Source organism: Hoplias malabaricus, chromosome 16 (assembly GCF_029633855.1).
Source record: "Hoplias malabaricus isolate fHopMal1 chromosome 16, fHopMal1.hap1, whole genome shotgun sequence".
Lineage (NCBI taxonomy): Eukaryota > Metazoa > Chordata > Actinopteri > Characiformes > Erythrinidae > Hoplias > Hoplias malabaricus.
In genome coordinates, this window is record NC_089815.1 from 2,502,325 (window position 1) to 2,522,280 (window position 19,956).

Consider the following 19,956-nt stretch of genomic DNA (forward strand, 5'->3'; position numbering starts at 1 on the left):
TCCACAGACCAGAGGAACCCCATCGCTCCAGAGAACACAGTTCCACTGTTCCACACACCAGAGGAACCCCATCACTCCAGAGAACACAGTTCCACTGTTCCACACACCAGAGGAACCCCATCGCTCCAGAGAACACAGTTCCACTGTTCCACACACCAGAGGAACCCCATCGCTCCAGAGAACACAGTTCCACACACCAGAGGAACCCCATCGCTCCAGAGAACACAGTTCCACACACCAGAGGAACCCCATCACTCCAGAGAACACAGTTCCACTGTTCCACACACCAGAGGAACCCCATCGCTCCAGAGAACACAGTTCCACACACCAGAGGAACTCCATCACTCCAGAGAACACAGTTCCACTGTTCCACACACCAGAGGAACCCCATTGCTCCAGAGAACACAGTTCCACAGACCAGAGGAACCCCATCGCTCCAGAGAACACAGTTCCACTGTTCCACACACCAGAGGAACCCCATCACTCCAGAGAACACAGTTCCACTGTTCCACACACCAGAGGAACCCCATCGCTCCAGAGAACACAGTTCCACACACCAGAGGAACCCCATCGCTCCAGAGAACACAGTTCCACTGTTCCACACACCAGAGGAACCCCATCACTCCAGAGAACACAGTTCCACTGTTCCACAAACCAGAGGAACCCCATCGCTCCAGAGAACACAGTTCCACAGACCAGAGGAACCCCATCGCTCCAGAGAACACAGTTCCACTGTTCCACACACCAGAGGAACCCCATCGCTCCAGAGAACACAGTTCCACTGTTCCACACACCAGAGGAACCCCATCGCTCCAGAGAACACAGTTCCACTGTTCCACACACCAGAGGAACCCCATCGCTCCAGAGAACACAGTTCCACTGTTCCACACACCAGAGGAACTCCATCACTCCAGAGAACACAGTTCCACAGTTCCACACACCAGAGGAACCCCATCTCTCCAGAGAACACAGTTCCACTGTTCCACATACCAGAGGAACCCCATCGCTCCAGAGAACACATTTCCACACACCAGAGGAACCCCATCGCTCCAGAGAACACATTTCCACACACCAGAGGAACCCCATCGCTCCAGAGAACACAGTTCCACTGTTCCACACACCAGAGGAACCCCATCGCTCCAGAGAACACAGTTCCACTGTTCCACACACCAGAGGAACCCCATCGCTCCAGAGAACACAGTTCCACTGTTCCACACACCAGAGGAACCCCATCACTCCAGAGAACACAGTTCCACTGTTCCACACACCAGAGGAACCCCATCACTCTAGAGAACACAGTTCCACTGTTCCACACACCAGAGGAACCCCATCACTCCAGAGAACACAGTTTCACTGTTCCACACACCAGAGGAACCCCATCACTCCTCAGAAAAAATCCTTAGGAAGTTCTCAACAGAGCTCAGAGAGTGAGACACATGGGTGAATGAGTGAATGAATGCGTGTGGGTGTAGAATGTGTTATTCATGTGGAGTCATGAGTGTAAACAAAGGTAAACAGCCTGTGCCCGGTGTTTTAGAGACGCTTCAAAGAACACAGTCTTCTCTCAGACACTTTGCACATCCCAATGAAGCGTCCCGAGCTCAAACGGCCGGTTTGCAGCACATGAATATTCAGAAAGTGGCGGAGTTCTGCGCTGGTGCTGTAGGACGTGCTGCGGCGGTGTTTAATCAGAGAAACTGCTCTGAATGTAAACGGGGTGATGGTGTAATTGCCTCGCTGCTCAGACTCACGCTCACAAAACACATAATCAGGATATTTACCTCGCCACAATTCAAATAAAATCACACTCAACTTAAAACCCACCGCTGTACGGTTCCTCGGGGACGTTCCCCACGCACACACACACACACACACTCCCCGAGAACAGCACCGTTTACCTCAGACTCCCGGCCGTGTCTCGTATCTGTACCTCACTGTGTCTCAGAGCCTGTGGAAACCACACTACTGCCATTTCATTTCAAGACCTTTTCATGTCAAATATATAATGAAAATTCAAACCTCTTTAAAGAGCAATGACCTTCTAAAAAAAACATATTCATTAAGTTCATTCAGACATTAGAATCGGAATCAAATATCATGTTTAAATATCCTCAATAAATTATTCTCACTAACACACACACACACACACACACACAGCCACACATTTTACAGGATTGGGTTTGTGTTCGGTTTGGGGTTTGATTTGTGTGTGTGTGTGTGTGTGTGTGTTTGTTTAATGACTCAGGTGTAATCTGTGTGTAATCGGAGTCTCCCCGGTTAACTTCCCACCAGCAACATTTCCCTCTCCCACAGAGAATAACCCCGATTTACCACAACTCCCCCCACCAGAGAGAGAGACAGAGGAGAGAGAGAGAGAGAGAGAGAGAGACAGAGGGGAAAGAGAGAGAGAGAGAGACAGAGGGGAGAGAGAGAGAGAGAGAGAGAGAGAGAGAGAGACAGAGGGGAAAGAGAGAGAGAGAGAGACAGAGGGGAGAGAGAGAGAGAGAGAGAGAGAGAGAGAGAGACAGAGAGACAGAGGAGAGAGAGAGAGACAGAGGGGAGAGAGAGAGAGAGAGACAGAGGGGAGAGAGAGAGAGAGAGAGAGACAAAGACAGAGAGAGAGACAGAGGAGAGAGAGAGAGTCAGAGAGACAGAGGGGAGAGAGAGAGACAGAGGGGAGAGAGAGAGAGAGAGAGAGACAGAGGAGAGAGAGAGAGAGACAGAGAGAGAGACAGAGGGGAGAGAGAGAGAGAGAGACAGAGACAGAGAGACAGAGAGAGAGACAGAGGAGAGAGAGAGAGTCAGAGAGACAGACAGACAGAGAGACAGATGAGAGAGAGACAGAGATACAGAGAGAGAGTCAGAGAGAGGGAGTCAGAGAGACAGACAGAGAGAAAGAGATACAGAGAGAGAGAGAGAGAAAGAGATACAGAGAGAGAGAGAGAGGGAGTCAGAGAGAAAGAGAGAGAGACAGAGAGAGAGGGACAGAGAGTTTATGTAGTGTCTAATCCACTCTGAATATTCTGCAGGTTTAATGATGGTCTCCATTAACTCGGACATGACCGACATAACATTTTATTTCGTCTCGTTCCGTCCGCCGCAAAATGGAAAGAATTGAGTCATTAAATTCTAACCAGAACCCACCAGAACACCTCACACGGGCCGTTTAATCTCACGCGGGCCGTTTAATCTCACGCTGATGTTCATGCATATTTGAGAAAGCACGCTCCATTGGAATTGGATCGTTCGTCTCCGCTCTCGAGACGAGGGCATTGTGACCGATTTCTCCGAGAAATTCATAAGTCACACGACTGCTTCAGGACCCAGCTTCAGCCGAACAACACGGGGGTGGGGCTTAGGGGGAGAGAGAGAGAGAGAGAGAGAGATGGAGATCAGCTCTTTAACAGCTGCAACACATTCTTCACACTGACACCTAGAGGCCTGGATGTTTCCGAGATTCTGCACTAACTCTGGACATGTGAATAAGGAAGCTTTGTGGAGCAATGGTTCATTGGGAGTTTGACTGATTCTTTGTCTCATGAGCTGCACTTTACACAAATAAATGTGGGATTTAAGAAGAAACGTCACGCACATGGACTGAGCCCTGGACACGAGACCGAGCCCCGGACGTGTTGGACAGAGACGCAGAGCGGAGGGAGATATCAAACTCTATTTTCTGACAGTTTCACCTTTAACTCCAGCTGAGACGATCCACACTGAAGCAGGAGAAGCTGCGAAAACCCCCAAAAAAGGAGCAAGACACCGGTCGGGGCCTGAGACCTCGGTGAAGAGACGTGGACGGAGCTCGGGGCGTCCCCACAGGGCGGGGGGGACAGACAGCTCTGTTAATGAGCTCAGCAGGGAGAAGCACAGAAGTTTCTAATTTCTAATTACTCTCTCTTTACTTTCCTAACGGGAGCTGGCTCAGTGTGTAACACCAGCGCCCTCCAAACAAGAACCAGGGTTCAGATCCCAGCTCGGGCAGGAGCGCCATGCTACACAGAAAAGAGTCGCCCACATCACACCTGAGACGCCGAGGACGACAACATCTGCCAAGAGCTGGAAACACAAGCGGAAAGTTGCTGTACGGTTTTCTATGATCCACACTGCTTCAGGGAATTAGCACAACTGCAAATGAAAGAAACCGATTTATAATTTAACAAGAAATAATCTGGTTTAAACAGTGATTACGAACACGGCTTGTTTTTCAGCTTAGACCTAAAGTGAATCTTAAAAAAACAATAAATTTCCATTAACACCACCTTAAAAACACCACGTCCTGCTTAACACTACCTTAAAAAAACTATGTCACACTTAAAACCACCTTAAACACAGCACATACAGCATGACATCTACTTCAATACCACCTTAAAATATTACATCTACTTCAACACCACCTTATAATATTACATCTGCTTCAACACCACCTTAAAATATTACATCTACTTCAACAACACCTTAAAATATTACATCTACCTCAATACCACCTTAAACACAGCACATACGGCTGACTATCCCCTTAACAGCATGACATCCAGTTCAATACCACCTTAAAACATTACATCTACTTCAACACCACCTTAAAATAATTACATCTACCTCAATACCACCTTAAACACAGCACAGCATGACATCTACTTCAATACCACCTTAAAATATTACATCTACTTCAACACCACCTTAAAATATTACATCTACTTCAACAACACCTTAAAATATTACATCTACCTCAATACCACCTTAAACACAGCACATACGGCTGACTATTCCCTTAACAGCATGACATCCAGTTCAATACCACCTTAAAACATTACATCTACTTCAATACCACCTTAAACACAGCACATAGAGCTGACTATCCCCTTAACAGCATGACATCTACTTCAACACCACCTTAAAATATTACATCTACCTCAATACCACCTTAAACACAGCACATACAGCTGACTATCCCCTTAACAGCATTACATCTACCTCAATACCACCTTAAAATATTACATCTACTTCAACACCACCTTAAAATATTACATCTACCTCAATACCACCTTAAACACAGCACATACAGCTGACTATCCCCTTAACAGCATTACATCTACCTCAATACCACCTTAAAATATTACATCTACTTCAACACCACCTTAAAATATTACATCTACCTCAATACCACCTTAAAATATTACATCTACTTCAATACCACCTTAAAACCACATTTTCCTCAATATCAATTTACACTGCTTGATTCCACCTTAAATACAACTCAATTAATCTAAATATTTTATTCAAAGTTTCATTCCACCTTAAACACTGTAGCTGTTCTGTTCTCATCCCTAAGCACCAGAAAGTAGTTGCAGCACTATTTAAGGTGGAATGGAAATGATCAGATCTATCCAATACATTTCCAATTATTAAAATCGATCAATAATATTATTAAAAGTAAAAAAAGTATATATATATATATAATAATCATAGCAACACCACATCACTACAGCTGTGATCAGAAGCGTAACGAGGCGATTCATTGATTAATTGTGGAGATAAAGGTTAGTGTGAAGCGGAGGAAGGAGTGGACCCTCCGCACGGCGCTGGCCCTTTTCTGCTGCAGACGCCTCTTTATTACAGCGAGAGCCAGACACTGAATTAAGTCTCGCCTCGTCTCGTCTCGCTCCAGGTTTGTGTCTCAGCAGGACGTCCAATTACAGAAAAGAGAGACGGCTTCATTCAGGGCTGAGCTGATAATGAGGACGTTTCCAGTGTTAAAGCAGTGATTGGGCGATAATTTCACCCCAATGTCAGAACGCAGAAAACACAAACATCACAGAACTTTAATACACACCTGGAGAGAGAGAGAGAGAGAGAGAGAGAGAGAGTTTGTGTGTCTGTGTGTGTGTCCGTGTGTTTGTCTGTGAGGGTGTCTCTTTGTGTGTGTGTGTCTCTGTGTGTGTGTGTGTGAGTGAGAGAGAGAGAGAGAGAGTGAGAGAGAGAGAGAGAGAGAGAGAGAGAGAAGGCCGAGAGCTGTCAGATCCTCACAGCTGGCCTGTGCACCTTCATGAATAAAGGAAGAGCAGTGTGATGGTTGTGCGGCCCTGAGATGGGGGTGGGGGGTGGTATGGGATGGTGAAGGGGTATTGGGGGCTGGCAGTGGATGATGGGGGGTGGCGGTGGACGCAGCGGGGTGGCGGTGGATGCGTGTTTAGGGTCTGCTTTGATGGGCTGTGTCTCAGGGGTGAGTTGGGTGGTGCTGGGTTCAGTGATCATCAAACACAGCCCAAACAACCTGCAGCTCAGGGGAATAGAGGCCTCCAGCATCACGCTATAGTTTCTAGGACACGCTGTAGACTGATGGATACAATCAGACCCTCACAGCAATGTTCCAGAATGTGTCAGAACACGCTGAAAGTCTTGTAATAGAACTTTGATCATCAAAAGATTGGTTTATAGAAGTTTGTAAATGTAGTGTCTTTAGCAGGAGAAGTACAGATTTAAATATTTCTACCAGGGGTACCATAGCAACCACCTAGCACCAACATAACAACCACCTGTGACACCATAGCAACACACACTAATATTCTAGCAACCACATCGGGTACCTTAGCACTCATCTAGCAACAACCACCTGGGATGCCAAAGCCACCAATGAGCAATCGCCATCCCATTAGTGTACCATAGCAACCATCCAAATATGATAGCAACAACCTAGGAGCCACATCCGATACCATAGCAACACCCAACCAATCACTTAACCCACTGAACAACACCTTGGCAACCACCTGCAGTGCCATAGCAACAATTAGGATCAACCTAGCAACCACTGAGCAATTGAGCACTGATACAATAGCAAGCACTTTCTAGGCCTTAGACATAGGCCTTAACAGAAATTGCAAATTACAACCTGGCAACTGCTGAGGATACCATAGCAACCATTAACCAACACCCTAGCAACCACCTAGTAAAGACCTGGGATACTAGAGGAATCCCCTTGGAACACCATAGCAACAACATAAAACTTATATTTAATTACTATTTTTGCTGTTGTTTCAAAACCAAATTAAATTTAATTAAAACATAAACAATGCCTGTGAAAGTGGCACTCCCTCGTTAAATGGCGCTCTCAGATTTGATTGAACGCAGCCTTTATGAGACAGTACCACTGTGACGGAGGAGGCAGAATTCCTCCGCGGCTTGAAGTCAGCATTCTCTGAAAAGTGTAATCACCGTGCTCTCTTTAGGGAGCTGTAACAGGAGCCGCGAGTACGAGAGCGGAAAGACTCCGCCGACCATCGTACAACACAAACAGGATTAATTTCAGCCACAACACGGTTCATTTAAATCAAACCCCACACTCCTCCAGACTCGGCCTCCGGAGGACGCCACGGGACTCAGAAACAGAGCATAAACTTCTCCTGAAATTTACTTTTTAACGGAATAAACCTTCAATCTGCGCACCAGGCCTCTGCAGTGGAGTTAAATAATCGCTGAGAGAGCGGGAGAGCTAAACCTCTGCTCAATAAACATGTAATCAATGAAAGTTTTATGAGACAAACCCCAGTCCTCCAGCAGCCGTCAGCTGTAAACGCTCAATAGAAACTCCAGCTGCAACACAATACACAACACAACACACACAATAAACTCAATTACATCCATCTCACCGCACACGGTCGATGCATAACAATTCAGCACAGCCCTGACCGGCTGAATCCGTCCTAACACGGCACACATGGCCCCCACCCCCACAGAGGGGCACAGCTCTGTTAATGAAACCTGCCCCACAGCAGTGTTCTCCCCCTGTGTAAACATGCCCTGTTCAGAACGCACCTGTTCCTTTAAATGATAATGAGCCGCTCGCTGTTCACCCCGACCCCGAGCGCACAGCAGTGAGGAGCGAGGAGCAGAAGCTCTGGTTTTTAGCCGTTTTCACTCTGTTCTCTTTCTTCTCCGTTTTTACTCAGTGCTCTTATTTCTCCGCGCTCGTTTTGTCTGTTTTAACCTTGTCTTTGTGCTCTCAAATAATCACAAGTCCAGCGCTGTGATTGGACAGACTCAGACGAGGGGGCGGGGCCATTCTAAAGTCTCTGCACTTGACGTCAGAAGCGGAGCAGAATCAGAACGCTTCGTTTTATCCCGTGTTTCTGACTCAGGCAGCGCACAGTAAACTGACTGGGGTCTTGTTTCACTGTGTGTGGGTTGGTGGGCTCCAGACTGACAGAGTAATGAGATCTGAAGCACGGGTTTGTCTCCCTTAGTTTATTAGCTGGTATCTTTGATTGTTCTAAGTGGGTTGGGGGTCTAATGAGGGGATTAATAGTTAATAGTTTAATGAAGTCCATATCAGACTCGTCTCAATCAGGAGCAGGTTATTATCCTCCTGAGATTATCACCAGTGACACACACAGTTTAACTCAGTGATAAAGGAGAATAAAACGGCATTAGAGGAGGCTCCAAACACTTAAAAGCTCGGGTTCATGACACAGCTTCAGAACCAGAGACAAGTTCCTCTCCAGAACCCTCATAAAAAATATAATAAATAAACACAGGCGGCTTAATGTGAGTCTGGAGAGAGGTCAACGGAGCAAGAGCTGCATTAATAAGGCCCTGCTACGCACGCGCACACACACACACAGCCAAGCTTAATCAGACCAAAATGCCTCAAACACACCCACAAACTAGAACTACAGCCCCCCCCCACACCACACTGTCAACCGTACTCAGAGCAAACACATCTATAACACACACACACACACTGTCAACCGTACTGAGAGCAAACATCTATAACACACACACACACACATACACACAGCCACATTATTTACTATTTAAAATATTCGAAAACTAGGCCTGAGATTCCAGGGAGACGCATCTGAAATGCTTCTGTAATAAAGTGTAATACTTTCTAAAGGCTTTCAACACAGACGTCTGGTTCCTATCACCACCACCATGAACCACTCCATCTCAACTGCAGTTTACTTTAAAGCCACTCTCAGTGAATCTGGGTGTTTTTTAGCCATGTTATTATTCACTAATTTCTTTTTTAAAACAGTGAACTCCTCTTTAATCTGAATCAGCGCGGTGCCGAACTCCTCTTTAATCTGAATCAGCGCGGTGTTGAACTCCTCTTTAATCTGAATCAGCGCGGTGTTGAACTCCTCTTTAATCTGAATCAGCGCGGTGCCGAACTCCTCTTTAATCTGAATCAGCGCGGTGTTGAACTCCTCTTTAATCTGAATCAGCGCGGTGTTGAACTCCTCTTTAATCTGAATCAGTGCGGTGTTGAACTCCTCTTTAATCTGAATCAGTGCGGTGTTGAACTCCTCTTTAATCTGAATCAGTGCGGTGTTGAACCCCTCTTTAATCTGAATCAGTGCGGTGTTGAACTCCTCTTTAATCTGAATCAGTGCGGTGTTGAACTCCTCTTTAATCTGAATCAGTGCGGTGTTGAACCCCTCTTTAATCTGAATCAGTGCGGTGTTGAACCCCTCTTTAATCTGAATCAGTGCGGTGTTGAACCCCTCTTTAATCTGAATCAGTGCGGTGTTGAACTCCTCTTTAATCTGAATCAGTGCGGTGTTGAACTCCTCTTTAATCTGAATCAGTGCGGTGTTGAACCCCTCTTTAATCTGAATCAGTGCGGTGTTGAACCCCTCTTTAATCTGAATCAGTGCGGTGTTGAACCCCTCTTTAATCTGAATCAGTGCGGTGTTGAACTCCTCTTTAATCTGAATCAGTGCGGTGTTGAACTCCTCTTTAATCTGAATCAGTGCGGTGTTGAACCCCTCTTTAATCTGAATCAGTGCGGTGTTGAACTCCTCTTTAATCTGAATCAGTGCGGTGTTGAACTCCTCTTTAATCTGAACCAGTGCGGTGCCGAACTCCTCTTTAATCTGAACCAGTGCGGTGCCGAACTCCTCTTTAATCTGAACCAGTGCGGTGCCGAACTCCTCTTTAATCTGAACCAGTGCGGTGCCGAACTCCTCTTTAATCTGAACCAGTGCGGTGCCGAACTCCTCTTTAATCTGAACCAGTGCGGTGTTGAACTCCTCTTTAATCTGAATCAGTGCGGTGTTGAACTCCTCTTTAATCTGAATCAGTGCGGTGTTGAACTCCTCTTTAATCTGAATCAGTGCGGTGTTGAACTCCTCTTTAATCTGAATCAGTGCGGTGTTGAACTCCTCTTTAATGCCGTATCAAACATATTTCCAAACAGCGCCAGAGAAACTGAAATTTTACTCGATTCATTTTTACCGCGATGGATAAAAGAAATCAACTTCCAGGTTTTTTTTACTGATGTGTTTCTTGATTAAAACTCTAACGTGACGAAGAGAGTTTCACCAATCTGTGATTCACCTCTGCACTTGACTGTGTGTGTGTGTGTGTGTGTGTGTGTGTGTGTGTGTGTATTGAACGTTGTGTTGATTGTAAAGCGACCTTGGGTTTCTAGAAAGGCACTATATAAGTGTAAAGTTAAAGAAATTGCCGTCAGAAGTGAAGCAGAATCAGAGCGGCTTGTTTTAACCCGTGTTTCTGACTCAGGCAGCGCACAGAGAACTTGTTTCACAGTGTGTGGTTTGGTGGACTACAGATAAACACATTAATGTGAACATCAAAAGAACAGGAGGTGTTTTTCATATGTTTTGTCACACCTCAGAAACTCAGAGGGAAACTCACTGCTGGCTTTGTTTAGGCGACTTATTTAACCCTGGCTTTATTCCTCCAGGTCGTCTTCACGTGCTGAGGAACCGGGAGCTGTTCTGGTTTAGAATCATCCACTTTATCCTCCGTTTCTGTCACATTTCAGACGTGAAACCTAAGAAAACCAGCGTCTAATTCGTGTTGAATGCAGTGGATTATCATTAAAGCACTGCACCGAGGCTCAGATCTTGTCTGGAATGTTCTCCGATGTAAATCTGACCCAGAAAAGCCCAGAGATTCTGGACCACAGCCATGTTCCGGAGCCAGTATCACTAATAAACCCCGGTGAAAATAAGAGAGTGTTAGGAAGCACATAAACGTTAGAGCTGTTATGAAAGAGTCATGATGTGATGAAAATGAACCATCAACAAGTTACTCATAAATGTCACAGTGAATGTTTCCACATTACGGCGCAGTGAAGAGAGCTGTTAAAGCAGTGAATAATGAGGGAGAGAAGGACCTCTCACTGAGGCCTAGTCCACACTGCATCTTCAGTTTGGGTCTGTCCCAAACCCCGAGAGCTCCCTGTGTGGGAAGTGACTCCGTCGGCGACAGCGCTGTTCTCATGAGGCGGATTATTGAGACGCCGTAGTTAGAGAGCAATGATGATGATGATGATGATGTCGCGACTTGTTCCCGCTCACTGCAAGGGCCTGGCATTTACTCCCCTCAGCTGTGAGCATCACCTCAGCATCAGCGCTGGAGATTCTAATCTTCCAGTGTTTAATCAGGGTTTTAATTATGTTTGCTCTGGGGGATGAGTGAACGGACGGGAGTTGTTCTTGCTGTGCATCATGGGATTGCCTTTGCGCTGAGGAAGGGGTTTGATGCCGCCTTAAAATTCAGCCAGATTAAGGTATCTCAGTAGGCAGCGTATTTAAGGTGTGTAAGAATTAGGACGGCACACGCGTCAGGAGCGCGCTCACTTATTTTACCGGGTTTTAAACGGTGGACATTTAGCTTCTGTAACTAGGCCATTCACGACAATCACATTATTGACTTGTGTTACAGAAGAATAAAGGTCTCGTGGTTTAGCCTCTCACTCTGTCTCTCTCCTCTCTCTGTTTGTTTCTCTCTATGTCTCTCTCTCTCTGTCTATGTCTCTCTCTCTATGTCGCTATCTCTCTCTCTCTAGACTCTCCATGTCTCTATTTCTAGTCTTTCTCTCTTTCTCTATGTCTCTATCTCTTTCTAGTCTCTCTGTCTATTTCTCTCTCTCTTTCTCTTTCTATGTCTATCTCTCTCTCTAGACTCTCTATGTCTTTATTTCTAGTCTTTCTCTCTGGCTCTCTCTATGTCTCTCTCTCTCTCTTTCTATGTCTCTCTCTCTCTCTATTTCTAGTCTCTCTCTCTTTCTCTATTTTTAGTCTCTATCTCTCTCACTCTCCCTGTTTCTAGTCTCTCTCTCTCACTCTCTATCTCTCTCTCTATTTTTAGTCTCTCTCTATTTCTAGTCTCTCTCTCTCTCTCTCTATTTCTAGTCTCTCTCTCTCTCTCTATTTTCAGTCTCTCTCTATTTTTAGTCTTTCTCTCTCTCCTGGAGAGGTATGTGGTTTTACTTGGTTTATTTTGGATATTGTAACATTCAGTTTTTGTTAAACTTTCTCTCGTGCTGATGCTGATGCTTTAAAAAGTATTTTTAATCATGTTTATGATATTTTGTATTTTATTCATTAGAGTTTACAGGAACTGATGGAAAATCACAGACCGTGCCTTTAACAGCAGAACTGGCCTGAATCATCTGAATATCATTTCCTTATTCGTATTCAACCCTTGTTTTAGCAGCACTTTAGACCCCAGATCAATCCCACGGCTCTGTCCTGCAGCCTCCTGCTCATTCTCAGAGTTACAGACTTAATTAAACAAATCACTTCATCATGAAACCAGCGGAAAATGGCTGTCACTCAATGAGGCCTGTGATATTAAAAAAACCATGTCATAACCAAGAAAACGTTAGCTACAGTCCAGACGCGGCCGCACTCCTCCGCAGAACGCATCGTTTACCGCGTCGTTATTTTGGCTCGGTCCAGTCCTCACCGCAGAAAGGTCAGAGCCTGGGTCCAGGGGGAGATAAGAGGAGTCGGAGTGACCTCTGGCCGCAGCTGAAGGTTTCATCTTCGTTATATTAACATCACAGCGTGAGCAACTTAAACACGTGAGCTCCTGTTATTATTAAAGCCTACATCAGTGGCCCACACCAGGGCTGTCACGATTATCATGCTCCTGATTAATCACTTCACTGCTGACCTCCACTTTGTTTACTATTAGAGTCTGTACTACACCTATTTTAAACATGGACGCCCACTCGAGAGCGACCCGTCCTGAGGTGAATAAACCAATCCACTCAGCGACAAAAGAGACGTCTGAGACAAATCAACGTAAAGATAAAACGTAACCGCTGTCATTAATAGAGTTGGCTACATTTTGAACGATGATGAAACCATATAAACATCCAGCACAGCGTCCAGATGGAGGTTATTTTAAAGGTTTCCGCAGAAAGACTTGGAGCCTGAGACTGCTCTCTGTAACAGAGACAGAGACCGAGCAACAGGAACAGATGTTGGCGGAGACCAATTAGAAGTGATAAGACGCTCAGACACGGCTCCCACGAGCAGATGGTGTGATCATGCCACCTCTGGGTGGATTATATCACAACCGCGTGAATGTACCCCAGCGTTTTCACAAGAGGAGACTTCCACATCGAACAGAGAAGGAGCACAAAAACCACGAGCGCGAGACACGTCTCAGAGAGCGTTTCTGTTTCTCATTTCCACGGGTTCACACCAAGCTCCTCAGACCTGCTGTTCATTTATGATCCAGCTAACGTTCAGGGCTTTAATTCCACAGGAGCAGACTCTGCTCAGCACTCAGGCTTTGGGACATTGCTGTGAGAATTTGATTGCAGTTCAGGAGAACAGTAACCGAGCCTGCCTGCTGTATCTGACTCGTCACAAAGGTACAACAAACAACACGATTCCACAGCCCACCACCGGGGGGGGGGGGGGGGTAACCCCTCTATATCCCACGCTGGCTAGAGCTCATGTGCAGCTGCTCCCCACACAATAAATCTCTACATATAAGAGGCAAAGGAAGGAAGAGGCTACAGTGTGATACAGTGATGTGAGTGGATCAGACACAGCAGTGATGCTGGAGTTCACTCAGTGTCAGTGATAACAGTCCAACAATAGCATTACGTCCATAAAACGCTAGCTGTACAAAGCTATAGACTCACCATTTCACACCAAGTCCCACTGATTTACTTACGCTCTCAAATAAAACGCACATCTGTGCACTGAGGACCTCCACCATGAGCTCAGAGACACAAACACTGACATAATCCACCAACACACACCCGACGCTCCCCTTAAACAGCTTCAGTGAATGAGAACAGTGTATTCCTCCACAATTCAGGACTTATTTCCCTTTGAAAACCAGAACTCAACCGAGATCAATTCAAAGCAAAAGCAGAGCAACAACACAGCAATCAATTACACGGCTTCACGGAGCGAAATCACCTTAAATCTGTTAGAAATCAATGTATTTATTACCTCTCACTCTGAGACTGTAATAAGAGGCTTTTTCACATTTTTCTGGACAGTTTTATTTGTTTTAAATGATTTGATTCTGTCTTATTTCACTTTAATTAAATAATCAATATATTGTATTATAAATATCTCTTAAAATAATTCTTAAGCAAAATGATCTTCCACCCGATAAAAACAGCCTTTAAAACTGATTTAAAAACACCCTAGAAACAGGTGAACCATCACAGAGCCTTTATCAACGACCGCAGAACCGTGATGATTAGAGGAATCCACTAGACTTCACTTGTTTTCTTTTAATAACTGATCTTTATTCACAGCGTAAGCCACATCTCTGAAGAAAGCTGTGAGGAAGAATGAAGTAGCGCTGCGTTTTACCTCGGAAAGCGAAGGCTTTGCTGCTGTTGTGCAGTCCCGTGGTCTGTCTTAGTCCGTACGTGGCATTCGCCAAGTCCAGTTCTGCGATGATGTCGATGTGTAAATCAGGATCTATTCCAAATCCCACGACTGAAGAGAGAGAGAGAAGTAAATAACACTGTTCTGAACTGTGTTCAGAGAAAACACTCAAACGACAACAAAGACTTGCAAAAAATCCGCTTAAAAAATGTGTTTTAATTCAGAGTCGGGCAGCCCTCCCTCTCCCTCTCCGCTGATGTGAAAGATCTGGGCAGTGCTTGTTCCCCTCCGGATCGTTAAGCTGCTCAGTGGAGTTGGGGACTTGTAATATTTGTAATATTTGTATTTTCCATTCCACCTTAAGCACTGTAGCAATTATATAATGAATTCAAGTAGGAGTCTTACATCTGTTCCATTCCACCTTAAATGGTCCAGTAATTATATGTGAACATAACATGTAATCACACGCAGTCACTTTATTAATCCCTGGTACATTTTAATTTTATTAACAAAGTTGTCTATCTCTCTAATGAAGTTTTGTTTGAGTCTATTCAATTCCACCTTAAATCCTGCAGCAATTAAAAGGCAAAATTTTGCTTCATATTAGATTTTTCATTTCCACCTTAAGTGGTGTAGTAATTGTATGGTGAAATTTAGGTTGGATTTATTCGAATTTTAAGTTCCACCTTAAATACAGCAGCGGTTACATTACAAGGCTGAAATCGGTTTATTCTATTCATTTTTAGTTCCACCTTAAATGTGCAGCTATTACACTATGAGGCTGGGATTTTGGAATTTTCCCTTTCCACCTTAAATGGCGCAGCACTTAAATAACGAGGTGGAAACTGGCTTCTTGGCATCGTTTAAGGTGGAACTGAGGATTGTTGGCAACGCAACTGAAAAAAGACCAACTTCAGCTGCGCAAAGTTGTGAACAGCGCAACGCAACTGCTGCAGCATTTAAGGTGGAACGGAGAATTCACATCAGAATCTGCGGACCTTCGGGCTTGGGTCAGTTCTGAACAATATTGTCTCTTAAGGTGGAGTAATTGAAATAAAAAAATAACTGAATTACAGCTCAATTTTGTGATGAAATATCACCTGACGTTTTTTCTGCACTAATTCGAATCTAATTTAATCTGAAATAAGCTTTAAACAAGTCCCCTTCCACCTTAACCCCGATTAAGCCGCTTAGAAACTCCATTAACTCCAGCTGTTTTCCTGGAGGCGCAGGAGCAGCATCACCACACCTGTTACAGGTCTCCGACCCCGCGCAGGGACTCCGCACACCCGGGAACAACCGCCTTCAGAGCTCCCCTCCGAACTCAGCCTGGGTTTTAAGGTGGATTTAAGGTGGAGAGTGTAAAGTAAAGGCATGTTACCTGTGCTCTGAGTGCAGAGGAGCAGAAAGAGCAGCGTGTTTAGAGCCATTAGTCCTCGGCAGCGTTTCGCAGAGCGTCTCCCTGAATCCGCGCGCAGCTCTGAGCGCGTCTCTCCCTCCGAGGAGCGGAGCCGAGCGGAGCGTACCACTCCCCTCACTCGGAGGGAGCGGGTCGTACCAACTTCACACGCACATTAAAGGCGCTCTCCATCATTTTTGGGTGAAATTTTGGAAATAATTTATAAATAAATATCTTAGATGTAGAATAATAAAAAGGTACTGCACCAAAGTCGTTATCATTTCCCTTTTCAAATGTGAACGTAAAGCCTCTGCCATTGGTAGCTCAGCACTGCAGAAACTGCACTATGTAACATCAGGAGGAGGGTAGGAAATCACCCCCAGTCCTTAACCCTACCCCTTGATTTCAGGACTGTGTTGTACAAATGACACTCTGTGGACTCGACAAATATAGAGAGTCCAGGAGCAAACTACGACATTTTACCTAGTGTTGCTTTAAACCTTATTTCTACATTGGCCTCACTGGGAGAGAGCGGGTCGTACCAACTTTATACACACATTAAAGGCACTCTCAGTCATTTTTGGGTGAGAATCATTTATAATGAAATAAACGGAGTTCAAATACAATGTACTGCACCTTTAAAAACCAGTAGGAGTCTATCATTTCCATCTTTTAAAATGCTTTAAAGCAACAGTAGGTAATATTCTTACCTTTAAATCTGTAATAGAGCAGGAGAACATGGCTTCTCTGGGCTCAGCACTGCAGAAACTGTACTATGTAGTGTCTGGAGGATTTAGGAAGGGGCTCTGTTCTGTGGATGTTACTGCACTGTTTTAAATTGAATATTTCAGCATTGAGAGAGTGTACTGTTCAAATCCAATCATCCTCAAGTGTCAGAGCGCATACAGTAAACAGGCAACAAATAATTCATTCAGAGCTGTCATTTCAACAGCCCCCCGCCCCCCCTCCAGCTGCAAAAATGATCTCTCACTCAGTGAATCTGGGAGCGAGGGAATATTATGGGGTTCAGTTGAGTCTGTGTTGGTTTGTGACTGAAGCTGGTGAAAGTTTTTATTTTTTGGGGCAGATAGTCCTCCCCTGGGGGTCGGGGGGTGGGGGGTGGGGTGTAGGTCGCAATTTCAGTCCCTGAGCAGCTGGAAAACCAGTGTCCAGGAGAGAGAAGGAACAGCGATATCTCCTCCTTCAACATCCACAGCAGAGGGGCTCTTAACCTAGGCACTTCAACTGTGTGTGTGTGTGTGTGCGCGACTGTGTGTGTGTATGAGTGTGTGCGTGTGTTGTGTGTGTGAGTGTGTGTGTGTCTGTGTTTGTGTGTGTGTGTGTGTGTGTCTGTATGTGTGTGTATGTATGTGTGTGTCTGTGTGTGTATGTCTGTGTGTGTCTATGTCAGTGTGTATTTGTGTGTGTGTGTCTGTCTGTGTGTGTCTGTGTCTGTGTCTGTGTGTCTGTGTCTGTGTGTGTATGTGTGTGTGTCTGTGTCTGTCTGTGTCTGTGTGTGTCTGTGTCAGTATGTGTGTGTGTGTCTGTGTCTGTGTGTCTGTGTGTGTGTGTATGTCTGTGTCAGTGTGTATGTGTGTGTGTGTCTGTGTGTATGTGTCTGTGTGTGTTTGTGTCTGTGTATGTGTGTGTCTGTGTGTGTATGTGTCTGTGTATGTGTGTGTCTGTGTGTATGTGTCTGTGTGTGTTTGTGTCTGTGTATGTGTGTGTCTGTGTGTATGTATGTGTGTGTGTGTGTGTGTGTGTATGTGTGTGTGTCTGTGTCAGTGTGTATGTGTCTGTGTGTCTGTGTGTGTATGTGTATGTGTATGTGTGTGTGTGTGTCTGTGTCAGTGTGTATGTGTGTGTGTCTGTGTGTGTCTGTGTGTGTATGTGTCAGTGTGTATGTGTGTGTGTGTATGTGTATGTGTGTTTGTGTGTGTGTGTGTGTATGTGTGTTTGTGTGTGAGTGCGTATGTGTGTAAATCACCCCCACCCCCAGTGCATTTCAATTTTACAGCACTGTACTGAAATCTACACGGAGGGGGTGGTTTCCTACCCTCCTCCAGGAGTTACACAGAGCAGTTTCTGCAGTGCTGAGCCCAGAATAGCAGTGTCAATGTCTCTATTCTCCCCGTTACATCTCAGTGGAGCGTCACAGTGATTTTGAGTAAAATTACTACATAGTGTTTCTTAAAAATGTGCAACACACACACACACACACACACACACACACACACACACACACACACATATATACACTCCTCAGTGCCTCAGATACACAGATACCCACTCCTAGACGTGGGCTGCTGCTGCGTTTCTGTTGCTGAAGTGTTCTTTAGTCCATAAATCTGCTCTCTCTCGACCTTGAAGCTTAAACTCATCTGAGATTAATGTTTTTTTCTGGAGCTGAGGTGAAGCTCGTCCAGCTCCGAGCCTCCTCCACCTTTCCCTTTCATTTCATCAGAGAGGGTTTTATTTTACTGAAGTACGGATCAATTCTCAGAGAGCGTCCACCTGCGGTCCACTACACACTGGACGCCCTGTTAATGATGAATAATGCACTGAATTTCCTCAGTGGATCTGATGGGAACAGGATTAAAGGTGCAGTCAGTCATTTCCACCTCCAAAACAGTGATAAACAATGTTCATAAATGTGATCATTTATCATTTCTACATTGTTCCCTATGAAGAGCAACTGACATTAAATGAAGAAGAAGCATTAACACAGAAACACTGATACTACACAGATCCAGGCCACTAGGTGTCAGCATAACAGCTGTATCATAATGTGAAGAAGAAAGTGACTGATTGCACCTTTAAAGCGAGTAAAAACATGTTACTAATCGTCTCATCATGAGGGATATAAGAGATACAAACTGTATCTAGGATCTTTTCTCTTGATGGGAGATTATTTTTCACTCTGTGTCCCTCTCTAGCGCCCCCCAGGGCCCTGAAGGCTTTTTATGCCCTCCCCCAGGATCCCATTAAACAACGCCTCCCTCTCTCTGCTCCTGATTTGAGCTCAGCCTCGTCGTTGGGGGTTACAGGCCTCAGAGGAGCACAGGCTCCCACAACAACACAGCATTTAGCACCTAAGGTCAGAACATAACTGTGAGGATCTGATGGAGTTCAGCCTCATCATCGTCAGTGAGGGTCAGGGGCTGGTGTTGGGGATTAGTTCTGGATCAAACTCACCACTCCAACTCATCCCTGAAGTCTCAAAGGTTCCAGAGAATGTCGCCCAGGACCTGGGGGTGGTTTATACCCATCAAGCTGACACCTGGCATTGGACATGGTGACTTTAGACTCATGTGCAGCTGCTCCAGAGCATCCCATTATTTTAGGGTCTGTTCACTCACTGTAGGGGATGCAGATTTGTGTCAGGACTCAGATGGGAGACCTCCTCCTCTTCCTGGGAAAGTGTGGGTGTTGCTGGAGGTGGTGTTGAGAACCTGAGTCCAGCAGGGGGCACTCTCCCTGTGGTCTGGGTGCAGTGAGAGGGACACTGTACTGAATAAACAAAGCAGTCCTTCAGGTGAGATGGAAAACAGAGGTCCTGAGGGCAGGGGGCAGTTTCTGGAACAGAGTTGGACTCTGAATGTGGTCCCTCCCTCTGTCCTCCTGACCGTCCCTGTCTTCAATAAACAGCTCAGCCCCTCCCTCTTGTCTCCTCTCGACCTAACCGCCGTGTGGTGAGGGGACTGGAGTGTGGCATTGTACAAATTAATCAGGAAACTCACTTGACACTGTCATGTAAAATTGAAGAGTGTTGTTTTCCATAAAGCTTGTCTTTTTCTACACAGTGTACAGTGTTGATGGACAGCTGCGTCCAGGAGCTTCTTTAATAATGTGACTTTGCCTCTGAACTGAACAATCAGCTGTGCTCATATACAACTGAACGGTCACTTAGTCGCCCACACAATCATCTCACAGAGA

The 19,956-nt window shown here is 45.4% G+C and overlaps 1 protein-coding gene across 1 annotated transcript in view; it reads right to left on the bottom strand.

Moving 5' to 3' along the window:
* The window catches only part of LOC136671610 (protein kinase C-binding protein NELL1-like), a 146,770-nt gene extending 130,648 nt beyond the window's left edge, over window positions 1-16,122 (bottom strand). The window contains exons 1-2 of the mRNA XM_066647355.1: window positions 16,003-16,122; window positions 14,604-14,732 (exon numbers count right to left, since the gene is read on the bottom strand). Of these exons, the coding sequence (XP_066503452.1) occupies window positions 14,604-14,732; window positions 16,003-16,051 (178 nt within the window). The 5' untranslated portion in view covers window positions 16,052-16,122. The remainder of the gene's footprint in view (window positions 1-14,603; window positions 14,733-16,002) is intronic.
* Between the last annotated feature and the right edge of the window lie 3,834 nt (window positions 16,123-19,956).